This window comes from Oncorhynchus masou, chromosome 25 (genome assembly GCF_036934945.1).
Source record: "Oncorhynchus masou masou isolate Uvic2021 chromosome 25, UVic_Omas_1.1, whole genome shotgun sequence".
Lineage (NCBI taxonomy): Eukaryota > Metazoa > Chordata > Actinopteri > Salmoniformes > Salmonidae > Oncorhynchus > Oncorhynchus masou.
In genome coordinates this window covers 28261558-28273908 of record NC_088236.1, presented here as the reverse complement: position 1 = coordinate 28273908, position 12351 = coordinate 28261558, and the positions used below count along the sequence as shown (strand labels likewise).

Genomic DNA, 12351 nt, shown 5'->3' with positions numbered 1-12351 from the left:
TGGTTTCCAGGTGTTTGATGCCATTCCATTTGCTCCGTTCTGGCCATTATTATGAGCCGTCCTCCCCTCAGCAGCCTCCTGTCATGCTGGGGAATGACCCGACTCTTTAGTCTGCCTGTTTAGATCCTCTATAATATTGTATTCCTTGTGGGTGGTAAAAAAAAGGACCTGAACCCTTTTTTAACCGTGTATTGTGACTGCTCTGTTCATGTATGAGTGTTGTGAAGTGTTGTTGGTCTGTTTTCTGTGTGTGTGTGGGATTGTCATGTGTCTTTGAGTCACTCCAGAATTAGGGGATGTAGTATTTATGCCCCTTCTCTGTCACACACCTCATATTTGCGGGGAGTGTGTTCATGTGACCCTTCCATTGAATCTCTCTGTTCTTTGCGCATTGGTGTGTGTGTGTTTCTGTTTGTTTCTGTTTGTGTGTGTGTTTCTGTGTGTGTGTGTGTGTATATATATATGTGTGTGTGTGTATATGTGTGTGTGTGTATATATGTGTGTTTGTGTGTGTGTGTGTGTGTGTGTACATGTCTGTGTTTTTATGTGTTTTGTCCAGTGTGTTGTCGTTGTGTATTTCAGTGTGTGCCTTTTTCCAGTCTGTGCGTGACTGTATGTGTTTCACTCTGTATGTGTTTCACTCTGTATGTGTTTCACTCTGTATGTGTTTCACTGTGTATGTGAGCTTCAGCCAGTTTTCTATGTTTACAATGTATTGTCTTTTCACCAGGAGGATCAGGCCACCATGTTCAGTCCTTCTCACTAACACACTCTAATAATCCCCCATCCCCTCCTCCCTCTCTCTGTCACCGTCCAACTGACCATGGGAGTGACACCACCCCCAGACACAAACATAGAGAGAGAGAGAGAAGGACTGGCAACCAGACTGGATGGCAACGAGACTGGATGGCAGGATCACACACTAACACACAGATTTTAGACTGTCTTTTAGATTGTAAGAGACACACACAGACAATCTAAAACCATGTACAGTAGAAACATATTGATCACCAGGAGGCACTATTGTCAGCTACCGTAAGTGTTCAGGTTATTCAAGTGCAAATTGTTATGATATGAGGGGAAGGTTAGTGTTAGGGCATAGACTAACACACTACCAGGATATCCTTCCAATCTCCACCCCTAGGTGGCAGCACCAACCGGGTCAAAGTCTGTTCTGCCAGGAATCTTTGATACTTCCTGTCAGTCCTGGAGAGAGAGGAGGCCAGAAGCCTCTCAGGCGGGCTTTGTTTGTTTCTTTGTGTTAGTTAACCTCTTTAGTTGGCATGCCTTTTATAGTTTGGTTTTTGTACATATTTATTTTGTCACCATGAACATATGAATAATCTGCTTGGACTGGCTGACCAAGAGGTCATGACAGAGCTGGCCCTGGACTAGCTATAGATTGTAACACCAGGTAATGTCGTTTAACCCGAAGAAATTGATATCCATTATACTGGAAGTTACAGGTTTGCCCATAAAAAATATCACCAGAGATTTTTTAACTAACCTGGTATTAGCGATGGTACCGTCATTCTCAATTTGTGGAAGCAGTCTCATAAAATATCAGTGTCCAGCTGCAGGGAGTCGTTTGAATTTAGAAAATGCTCCGTTATTAAAATAAATGTTTTGCTCCATGAAGTAATCCAGTTATCTCATTGATTGAGATAAGTGGGTGTCCCCCCCAAAGTGCTGCATGTCATGATGACAGACACCTGTCTCGATCAATGAGAGAAGACTTGAAATAGACAAGATGGCAGCGTACACATTGTTGGATTACTTCATGGAGCAAAACTTTTACTTCTTATAATTACGGATCGTTGTCTAAATTCAGACAGACTCCTTGCAACTGGACACAGACAATTTAGGAGACTCCTGTTTCAACAAATCGAGAACGAAGATAGTATCGCCAATACCAGGCTAGTTGAAACATTTCTGACAACGTTTTGTATAGGCAAACCTGTAACTCCCAGTATAACGGATAACATCATTGTTTTGTTAAATCACATTATCTGTTGTTACAATCTGTAGCTAGTCCTGGACCGAAGGTAAGGTGGCTGTCTCCCTGGGCACATGTACATACAACCATCCTCATACACTGATTTCTCACATACATGCACATCTTAAATAAGGTTACAGACCAGTTAACTAAGACTAAGACCCCTAAACTTAGCAAGTGCAACAATATTAGCAGGCTAGTTATTGGTTCCGTATCAACATACACAACCTCAGAAGATGGTATTACAAACAGACAGTATACTGTGATATTTATATGACATGAATCATCCTCACCCCACTGGCTATAGAGTAATGGATATAGGAAAGTTTATCAGCTGGAAGTCTGAAAGGTTGTGGAAATGTTAAGAGAATTCTATAGTACAGGGTTTATGTGTATCTTATTGAAGGACGCTTGGTATGTGAATAACTGATATAGAGAAATGTGTTGAACTTGTGACCCACATGTAAACAGCCTCCCCGGTCATATGGCCTTCTGAGTGGGAGATCTTCAGAGAGGTTCTGCTGTCTTGTAACTCAGGGAGATGAGAGGTCCAGGAGGCCAGCTGGTGTCCCTCATACCTACTGCGCATTCAACATAACTCAACGGCAACAATGAATCATGTTGCACCTCTCTCTCTCTCACGCATGCATACACACAAACACACACACACATAGTGTTCTTACGCTTGCACACACACACTGCTGCCTCCTACACTCCCTCCTCAAAGCTCTTGTCTTCTCCACCTCATGCTAAATCTAGTATCTTCTCTCGGTTGATGCCAGTATGTAATCAATTCCATTTCTACCACTGGTCAGTCAGAATGAAATGGCGCAATTTGTCTTTATATACATATCCATTCATCACTGGGTTTATTTGTCTGATTCAAAATATCTTTATGTTCCTCATGGTCATCTCAGTTGCAGAGAAGTACAGTAGCTACTGTTGCACAATAGCATTTTACTATAGCCATACTTAGTTAGTTGCACTGAATGGACAACTTTTCCTCAACTGCAGTACCGCTGTATCTGTCGAAGCCTGATGGTTAGCTGATGCTTGTTCAACTAATCAAAAAGTTTCTTTGGTCTTCCTGACCTTGATTTTGACTTTTCATTTACTTTACTTTACTTACAGTGGGGCAAAAAAGTATTTAGTCAGCCACCAATTGTGCAAATTCTCCCACTTAAAAAGATGAGAGAGGCCTGTAATTTTCATCATAGGTACACTTCAACTATGACAGACAAAATGAGAAAAAGAAATCCAGAAAATCACATTGTAGGATTTTTTATGAATTTATTTGCAAATTATGGTGGAAAATAAGTATGTGATCAATAACAAGTTTTCACACACCGTTGCTGGTATTTTGGCCCATTCCTCCATGCAGATCTCCTCTAGAGCAGTGATGTTTTGGGGCTGTTGCTGGGCAACAAAGACTTTCAACTCCCTCCAAAGATTTTCTATGGGGTTGAGATCTGGAGACTGGCTAGACCACTCCAGGACCTTGAAATGCTTCTTATGAAGCCACTCCTTCGTTGCCCGGGCGGTGTGTTTGGGATCATTGTCATGCTGAAAGACCCAGCCACGTTTCATCTTCAATGCCCTTGCTGATGGAAGGAGGTTTTCACTCAAAATCTCACGATACATGGCCCCATTCATTCTTTCCTTTACACGGATCAGTCGTCCTGGTCCCTTTGCAGAAAAACAGTCCCAAAGCATGATGTTTCCACCCCCATGCATCACAGTAGGTATGGTGTTCTTTGGATGCAACTCACCATTCTTTGTCCTCCAAACACGACGAGTTGAGTTTTTACCAAAAAGTTCTATTTTGGTTTCATCTGACCATATGACATTCTCCCAATCTTCTTCTGGATCATCCAAATGCTCTCTAGCAAACTTCAGACGGGCCTGTACATGTACTGGCTTAAGCAGGGGGACACGTCTGGCACTGCAGGATTTGAGTCCCTGGCGGCGTAGTGTGTTACTGATGGTAGGCTTTGTTACTTTGATGCCAGCTCTCTGCAGGTCATTCACTAGGTCCCCCCGTGTGGTTCTGGGATTTTTGCTCACCGTTCTTGTGATCATTTTCACCCCACAGGGTGAGATCTTGCATGGAGCTCCAGATCGAGGGAGATTATCAGTGGTCTTATATGTCTTCCATTTCCTAATAATTACTCCCACAGTTGATTTCTTCAAACCAAGCTGCTTTCCTATTGCAGATTCAGTCTTCCCAGCCTGGTGCAGGTCTACAATTTTGTTTCTGGTGTCATTTTACAGCTCTTTGGTCTTGGCCATAGTGGAGTTTGGAGTGTGACTGTTTGAGGTTGTGGACAGGTGTCTTATATACTGATAACAAGTTCAAACATGTGCCATTAATACAGATAATGAGTGGAGGACAGAGGAGCCTCTTAAAGAAGAAGTTACAGGTCTGTGAGAGCCAGAAATCGTGCTTGTTTGTAGGTGACCAAATACTTATTTTCCACCATAATTTGCAAATAAATTCATTAAAAATCTTACAATGTGATTTTTCTGGATTTTTTTTTGTTGTTGAAGTGTACCTATGATGAAAATTACAGGCCTCTCTCATATTTTTAAGTGGGAGAACTTGCACAATTGGTGGCTGACTAAATACTTTTTTGCCCCACTGTATCTCTCTCAGGTCATTTCTCATACAGTAGATATTTAGTTCACTCCCACTGAAATGTGAGCTAGCGTGAGAGTTGGAAGAGAGCAGACAGAAAGCAGCTTTGGCACCGTTCTCTTGTTCTGAGGCTGTCCACGAAAGAGAACGTACCATGCTTACTGTACCACACCACTGCATGTTCAAAACTTAAAGCACTCTTAATGATACCAGACAAGAAATGTCTATTCTCAACTAGAGGTGTTGTTGGAGTGACTTGAGTCAAAGGTTCATCAGTAGCAAATTCTCAACGTTCGATTCCCTGTTGATATAAAATGGGGTTTGGGGTAGCTATGCTTGATGTGAGCTATAATAAATGAAACTGTATATAAACATGTATGTGTGGTGTGAGTGCATCTTTGTGTGTGTATGTGTATAGTGTGTACCTGTATGTGGTTGTGTTTTTTTGTTTTCTAAGGTTTGTACTGTAATATCTGTTGTGGTGGGTGGATAGGTGAGAGTGTGCGTTTGTTGAAGAACAAGATTGCTTGCAAGCATGCTGTTCAGCCTGACTAGAATATTTAACTTGCCTGGTTTGTGTGGGTGCGTGTGTGGGACAGTTAGTGTGTGTATGTCTGGGTAAGCCTTTGTGTGTATGGACGTGTGTATGGCATGTGTACGTGTTTTTAAGTGTGTGTCCCAGGCGGACAGGTGTGTGTCCCAGCCCCAGGTTGGTTCGGGGCAGAGGCAGTAACTCCTGTCCCTCTACCTGCAGGTGGCAGACAGCGGAGCAGCACCAGTCACCAGCGGGCCTCTCTCTCTTGGTCTGTCTCTCTGCCTGGCCCTGGCCATGGCTCTGGCTCTGGTTCTGGCTGTGTGTCTGCTGCTGCCTCCACTGCTGCTCTCACTGTCAGTGCTGGCTGATCTGGCTTGTTAATCCCCCCAGAAGCCCCCCTTGCTCCCTTGCCCCCATCTCCTTGCACCTCTTCTTGAGATCCCACTCTGGCCCCTTCCTCTCCCCTCTCCCTCCTTTCCCCCTGGGCTCCCCCTCTGCCACCTCCCCTGGCTGCCCTGCTCCTGGGCAGGGGCACATCCCCCCCGCCCTGGGGTCCCTCCCGGTGTTGGTGGGGCGAGGTGGGGGGCGAGGTGAGGTAAGGCGGGGGGCCCGTGTCAGTGTGCCTCTCTCTGTGTCGCTCCAGGTTACGGGCTGATGCAGGAGGAGCTGCTCTCCCCTCCCTCCATGCAGTACAGCCTGCCCTCCCCGCTGGGCAACGAGCCCTACTGGCAGGAGGTCTCCAGTCTGGAGTGTGCTCCAATGGCCACCACTGAGGAGGACACGCTCATGGAGATGTCCGATGTGCAGGTGTGGCCCTCTGGCAACAGCCCCTCCATAGTGGCCGTGGAGGACTCCTCGCTGGAGTGCAGCAATGCCGACGACTCGGAGGGGCTGCTGGGGCTGCCGTATGGGAGCCTGGGCCGGCCGGGCAGTGGGGCCAGCGGTGGGGGGCTGAGTGGATCTATGGAGCTGGTGGAGGACAACTCAGAGATGGGGGCTGTTGACTCATTCAGCACCGCCACACATGCCACCCCTGCCTCGTTCAGCACCGCAACACCTGCCACCCCTGCCACCCCTGCCTCGTTCAGCACCGCCACCCCTGCCACACCTTCTTCGTTCGGAGGCACCATCGCCGCCGCGGTCAACAACATTAATGGGCTGGACAAAGGTCAAGTGTCAAATGTCGTGAGGTCGGAGGCAGCAGCGGTCGGAGGCAACATGACGGGTGGAGATGGAGCTGGAGGAGGAGGAGGAGGAGGGACAGGCTCAGAGGAAGGGCTTTCTCTTGTTGCAGGACAACAGCAGCGGGTGTACGCCCGGCTGAGCGAGTCGCCCGGTCTGAGCCGCGTGGCAGATCGTAATGGAGACAGGTGAGTGTGTCCTCAGACCTCAGTCAGTCAGTCTGCAGCTCAGCTGGACACCGCACTGGCCAGACAGGGGGTGGTCCAGAGTCCAGACACTCACCTCTGAGACAACTCACTGAGCCTCAGGACAGGTCAATGTTGCTGTGTTTCCTAACCTAATAATACAATATTTAGTTCTGGTAAAAGAGTTCTATGAAGGAATAATAGCGTCAGCTTATGTTTGACACACATTTGATACACATTGGCATTTTTCTCCTTCTTTGACTCTCTCCTCTCCTCTCACTTCTCCTTTCTCTCCTCTCACTTGTCCTCTCTCTCCACCTCTCTTCATCTCTCTCCTCCTATTCTCACTCATCCTCTACCTCCTTAGGTCCAGTGGTGGTAGTGGAGGCAGCGGTGGAGGTGGTGGAGGCTCTTTCCTGTCCTACCTGCAGGAGCAGTCGGGTCCAGGCTGGCAACCTGTCACAGACCACACTCAGGCCTGGGTGGGCTCGCAGACAGCCAAACCCAGGCAGGCCATGGACTCTATGATGTCATCAGTACGCGCCGCCATGGACGTGGACCCCAGCCAGTCCCGCGTGTCCCAAGAGGCCTTGCTTCAGCCAGTGCGTGACATGGGGCACACAGAGATCCTGCGTGGGCACTTCAGAGGCACCCAGCCATTTGAGAAGGGCCTGGGGTTCCCTCACAGGGTGCCAGAGCTGCGGACCTGGGACGAAGTACGCCTGAGGGGGCAGGTGAGTAGGAAACCCATCCTATTATCTTAGCTATCACATCTTATATGACACTTAAATGAAGTACAATAATTCTGGCCCAAGTATGCATTTTGACATATCCTTGAGATGGTTAGTAAACATTGATTAAAGGCAGATATAATACATTAGGTATGGACAGGACTGTAAATGATCCAGCTCATCATGTAAAAACTGTTTTAATGCTGTAGGAGTTGTCTGACCAGAGTCCAAACCCAGTGGCAGTAGGCTATGACTGAATTCCATTATTTATGGTACTGTAATCCCACACCCATATAAACACACACACAAGGCCCAAGAAGGGCAGGAACAACCTGTCAAGCCAAATATAGCAGCCCCTGTCACTGGATCCCCAATCCCACCCCATCACACGTGTCATCTACTGTGGTATACTGGCACTGCATCAGACCAATCAGAGCACCCTGAAGGACATGTCAACTTTACCACGCTGTGAGACGGCAAAGAGGGACTTTTGCTGTTTGAGTCGCTGGGTAATCCCTGGTAGGTGATTATATTGTGACTGCCAGTGTGTTGGTACAGTTATCACAGATAACATTGTTTCCCATGGAGAACCAGTGGCAGGAAATGGTCTTGCTGCAGACTATCTGCATCTTACTGTACTGTGTAAGTGAAATTGATCCCAAACCATTACAGAATAATAACGTATGTATGTGTGGTGGAATATATACCTACATGCCATGAGAAGTAATAATGTAAGTTGTGTGTACCAGAGGGAGAATAGTTTGAGTTCCTGAGGGAGGCCTGAAGGTCGGGGTGCAAGTGTCTCAGTGTTCTTCCCTCTCAGCCACATAGCCTCTCAGACTTACAGAGCAGAGCAGAGCACCTCTCTAGAACAGCCAGAGGTATTTAAAGACTACGGATCATATGGCTGGGAGAGAGAGAGAGCAGAGGGGTGAAGGGTGAGAGGGTTTGGTTTTGAAAGCACAGACGAGGGGAGAGAGAGAGGGTGAACGAAAGAGAGGGAGAGGAAATAGGAGCCTCCCAAGGTTGCAGCCGCCTGGATCTGATGGCATGGGTCAGCCATTCCTACTGACCAGCTGACAGACAGAGAGCAAGGGAGAAGGAGCCAGAGAAAGAGGGAACAGGGTCCGGTGGAGTAGAGCTGAAGAAGGGACACAAACAGAGGGAGAAATAGAAGGAGACGACGCCAGCCCTGTTGAAAGAAGCGAAGGCCCCGAGGGTGCAGCTGTTGCTCCAGACTGACAGAGAAGTGTCGGTGGAGAGTCGACAAGAGCCTGCACAGGCCTGTGTTTGTTTGTGTGTTGTGGGTGTGTAGTGTGCTCCACTGGATTGCTTGGTTGGACACACTCTGCCCAGAGGTAGAAGCTTAGAAGGGCAGTGATGTGGGCCATGGTAACTGAGCTGCTCTTCAGCTTTGTGCTGCTGGCCTTCCTGGTGATAAGCTGTCAGAATGTGATCCATATAGCCAGCGGCTCCCTGCGCTCTGTGCTCTCCTACGTGCACGCTGCGCTGGACCGCGAGCTGGGTGAGGCTGAAGGTGTGGCCGACGAGGAGGAGAACGTCACCACCCGTGTGGTCCGCCGCAGGGTCATCCTCAAGGTACCCCACAGAGAGGGGAGGGGAAGGGAAGGATGAGAGAATTGACTAGCAATGGAAAAACATCCAAAGAAAGCGTGGTGGAAACACATTGTGTGTGTGTGTGTGTGTGTGTGTGTGTGTGTGTGTGTGTGTGTGTGTGTGTGTGTGTGTGTGTGTGTGTGTGTGTGTGTGTGTGTGTGTGTGTGTGTGTGTGTGTGTGTGTGTGTGTGTGTGTGTGTGTGTGTGTGTGGCTCAGAGGTAATTGTAAAGCTCAGAGGTGATTTAAGGTTTGGCTGCGACAGAGGGAAATGTTGGTTAGGAGCGAGTGGAGAGACGTACCTCTGTTTGTTTACCGCATCAACTTCTGACAATGCAATTTCTCCCCTGTAATGGATTCAGTGAGCAAAGATTGTGTTAATAAAACAGTCATGCATTTATATTGTAGAATTTAGTTATACAGGATACATGATAGATGCAGTTTGCACAACTTTTGTTTTGCAGTATTTTCAAGGAACATCTCTTTGGATCGTATTGTTCATATTTGGCCAGGTGAGATGGGATAGTAACAGAGGGAGGTAAGAAGAAAACTAGGGATGTTCAAACAAACCATAGGCCTACAGTTGAGACCCACTTATACAGGCCTTATACGTGCTGTTGTGGCTGTGAATGGTTCAACTTGTGTGTTCTAATTGTGAGTGTTTAAACCTATGAGCTGTTCGTTGTTGTAAGACTCGGACCAAAGTGCAGTGGTATGGTTCCATCATCTTTTATTAGAAGTGAAACAAATAAAAAACAATAAAGTGCCAAACGAAACGTGAAGCTAATGTGCTCGCAGGCAACTATACCTAGACAAGATCCCCCCCAAAAAACAGTGGGAAAAGGCTGCCTAAATATGATCCCCAATCAGAGACAACGATAGACAGCTGCCTCTGATTGGGAACCATACCGGGCCAACATAGAAATACAAAAACTAGAGTACCCACCATAGTCACACCCTGGCCTAACCAAATTAGAGAATAAAAGACTCTCTAAGGTCAGGGCGTGACATGAGCTCAGCTCAGACTCTAAACTCACTGTAATAAGGACTAGGGCTGTGACATTACCAGTATCGCAATATTTTTTCCATGGCAAAAATTATAGCACAAAGCAGACCAAACTTTTTGGTCCATTAAAAACCTGCTGTATGTAAAAAATGGTGTGCTAAAGCTTGAAAAATAACTCAATGTGACTCTGGATGACATAATGATGTTTGTTTCCAACAGGGCTGTTTTCCTAAAGAAGTTACATCTACTTCATGCTTTGTTTCCTTGTCACAATACTAACGAGTATCGCGACACTGGCATCATCCCGGCCCTAATAAGGACTGTAGTCCTCTACCACCCCATTATCATATTCTCCTCCTCAACACCTCTAATAACTCTATTCATTCCTGCCTCTATGGATTGTGGGGGATAGGGCAGCTTTTCCCATAACCATATGGGAAAAGCTGTCGAGCTCTGTGTTCACTAGTTAAGCTGTGGGACCTTTTAAGACTATAAATAGCTGTGCTGGCGCCTCCCATGTTATTAGGGAGTAATAGCTGCATTATCATGAACCTCATCCACTGTGATTGTATTAGTGCTAACACCACAGCAGTGCCATTAGTGATCCCCTGATATTTACTGTATATCTCTCTGTTTCTCTCTCTCTCTGTCTTGGGGGGTTGGGGTTGGTGACAATGGCTAAATGATGAGACTCTCTCTCTCTGGAGGGCTATTTTAAAGTGCTCTAGATTCCAGGAAACTTTTCGTTCTGTTCGACTCTTGGTTTTCTCTCTGAGTCAGACTCCTAACTGTGTAAGTGTGTGCTGTTGATTCGTTTGCCATGAATCTATGAGCAGGTGTGTGATGTAGTACATTATACCATGTGTACTACAGTATGACAGTATTGTTTTGTGATGTTCAGTACATGTTGTCTGTCCCGTAGGGTGACGAGGCCAAGGATCTCCCAGGGGAACAAGTGAGCGAGGAGCAGTTCACAGACGAGCACGGAAACATTGTCACCAAGAAGGTCAGATATCTATCCCAGCATGCATCTCTCTACTCTACAGCACTGCGCTGTGGCTTATCTACCAGTTCCCCCCTGTTACTATTCATGTTCAACTCACTACACTCATCCTCATAGAAATGATTATCACATTGATAATCAAGAACCATCACATTCATCATCATGCCTTGACTTATTCCCATGTCATGATTCTGTAATCGCGGCATGGGAAAATGACGTGTCACAGTCATGTGTAGTTACTGAATGAAAGGTTGTGGGTCACAGCTATAAGGAGGATGATACATATAACCAGGACAATGTTTTGTAATGAACATGAAGGTCCTTTACTGTGAGTGAGAGGTACACAGAGAACTCAATATAGTGAGTTTACGTGTAGGTTCAACCTCATTCAATCTTTCCTTCCTTCCCTGCATTTCTCTCATTCTCTCTCTCTTTACCTGTCTTTCCCACCACCCTCTATCATCCTGCTCTCTATCCCTCCCCTGGTGTGTGTGTGTGTGTGTGTGTGTGAGTGTGTGGCGTAGATTGTGAGGAAAGTGGTGCGCAGGGGGAAGGGCTCAGGTGATGAGGGGTGTCAGGAGCGTTCAGTGGGCGTGGATGGCTCTCTGCAGGATGAGCTGGAGGCTGAAGCGGAGCAGTTCATGAACTACGCCGTCCTGAGCAGCAAGGTGGGCCACTGACCTGCATCAGCCAGGCTACACTCACCTGGGCTATTGTACGAGGGGCTGAGACTCTAAACAAACACAGTCATCTGACATAGGAAGAGCATTGGTTCACAAAGTGGACTCAAACTAAAGGGACCCATGTATACTGCCTTGAATGTATATAGGGACTCAATGTAGCAATCAACCACTACAGAAGATGACTAGGGTGTAGCTGGGAACTAGGAACTCTTTACAGTGCTGGGATATATAGATTCCTCTGCTAGTCCAAACTAGACCATAGTGGGCTAAACCTGCATGGCCTGTGGTGTGTGAATGAGGTGTGTGTGTTTGTAATTTAGATCAACCTGTGTTATAAATCCCCAACCCCCTTAGCGACAAACAAACGGAAGAAAAAAAGATTGCTTGCTGTAGTGTACTATCCTCTTGGCTTCCGCTTGTTGTAGTGTACTATCCTCTTGGCTTCCCCTTGCTGTAGTGTACTATCCTCTTGGCTTCCGCTTGTTGTAGTGTACTATCCTCTTGGCTTCCCCTTGCTGTAGTGTACTATCCTCTTGGCTTCCCCTTGCTGTAGTGTACTATCCTCTTGGCTTCCCCTTGCTGTAGTGTACTATCCTCTTGGCTTCCCCTTGCTGTAGTGTACTATCCTCTTGGCTTCCCCTTGCTGTAGTGTACTATCCTCTTGGCTTCCCCTTGCTGTAGTGTACTATCTTCTTGGCTTCCCCTTGCTGTAGTGTACTATCCTCTTGGCTTCCCCTTGCTGTAGTGTACTATCCTCTTGGCTTCCCCTTGCTTTAGTGT

General features: G+C 46.8%; 1 protein-coding gene across 13 annotated transcripts in view; it reads left to right on the top strand.

Moving 5' to 3' along the window:
• Positions 1-12351, top strand: part of LOC135514047 (ankyrin-1-like) — a 149328-nt gene that overhangs the window by 128811 nt on the left and 8166 nt on the right. For 10 of the 13 annotated variants that reach the window (XM_064937214.1, XM_064937207.1, XM_064937204.1 and 7 more), the window contains 4 exons: positions 5810-6536; positions 6901-7267; positions 10808-10891; positions 11413-11556. In XM_064937214.1, the coding sequence (XP_064793286.1) occupies positions 5810-6536; positions 6901-7267; positions 10808-10891; positions 11413-11556 (1322 nt within the window). Of the gene's footprint in view, positions 1-5809; positions 6537-6900; positions 7268-7765; positions 8864-10807; positions 10892-11412; positions 11557-12351 lie in introns of those variants that run through there. The other 3 variants (XM_064937209.1, XM_064937208.1, XM_064937213.1) reach the window with 2 other exon arrangements.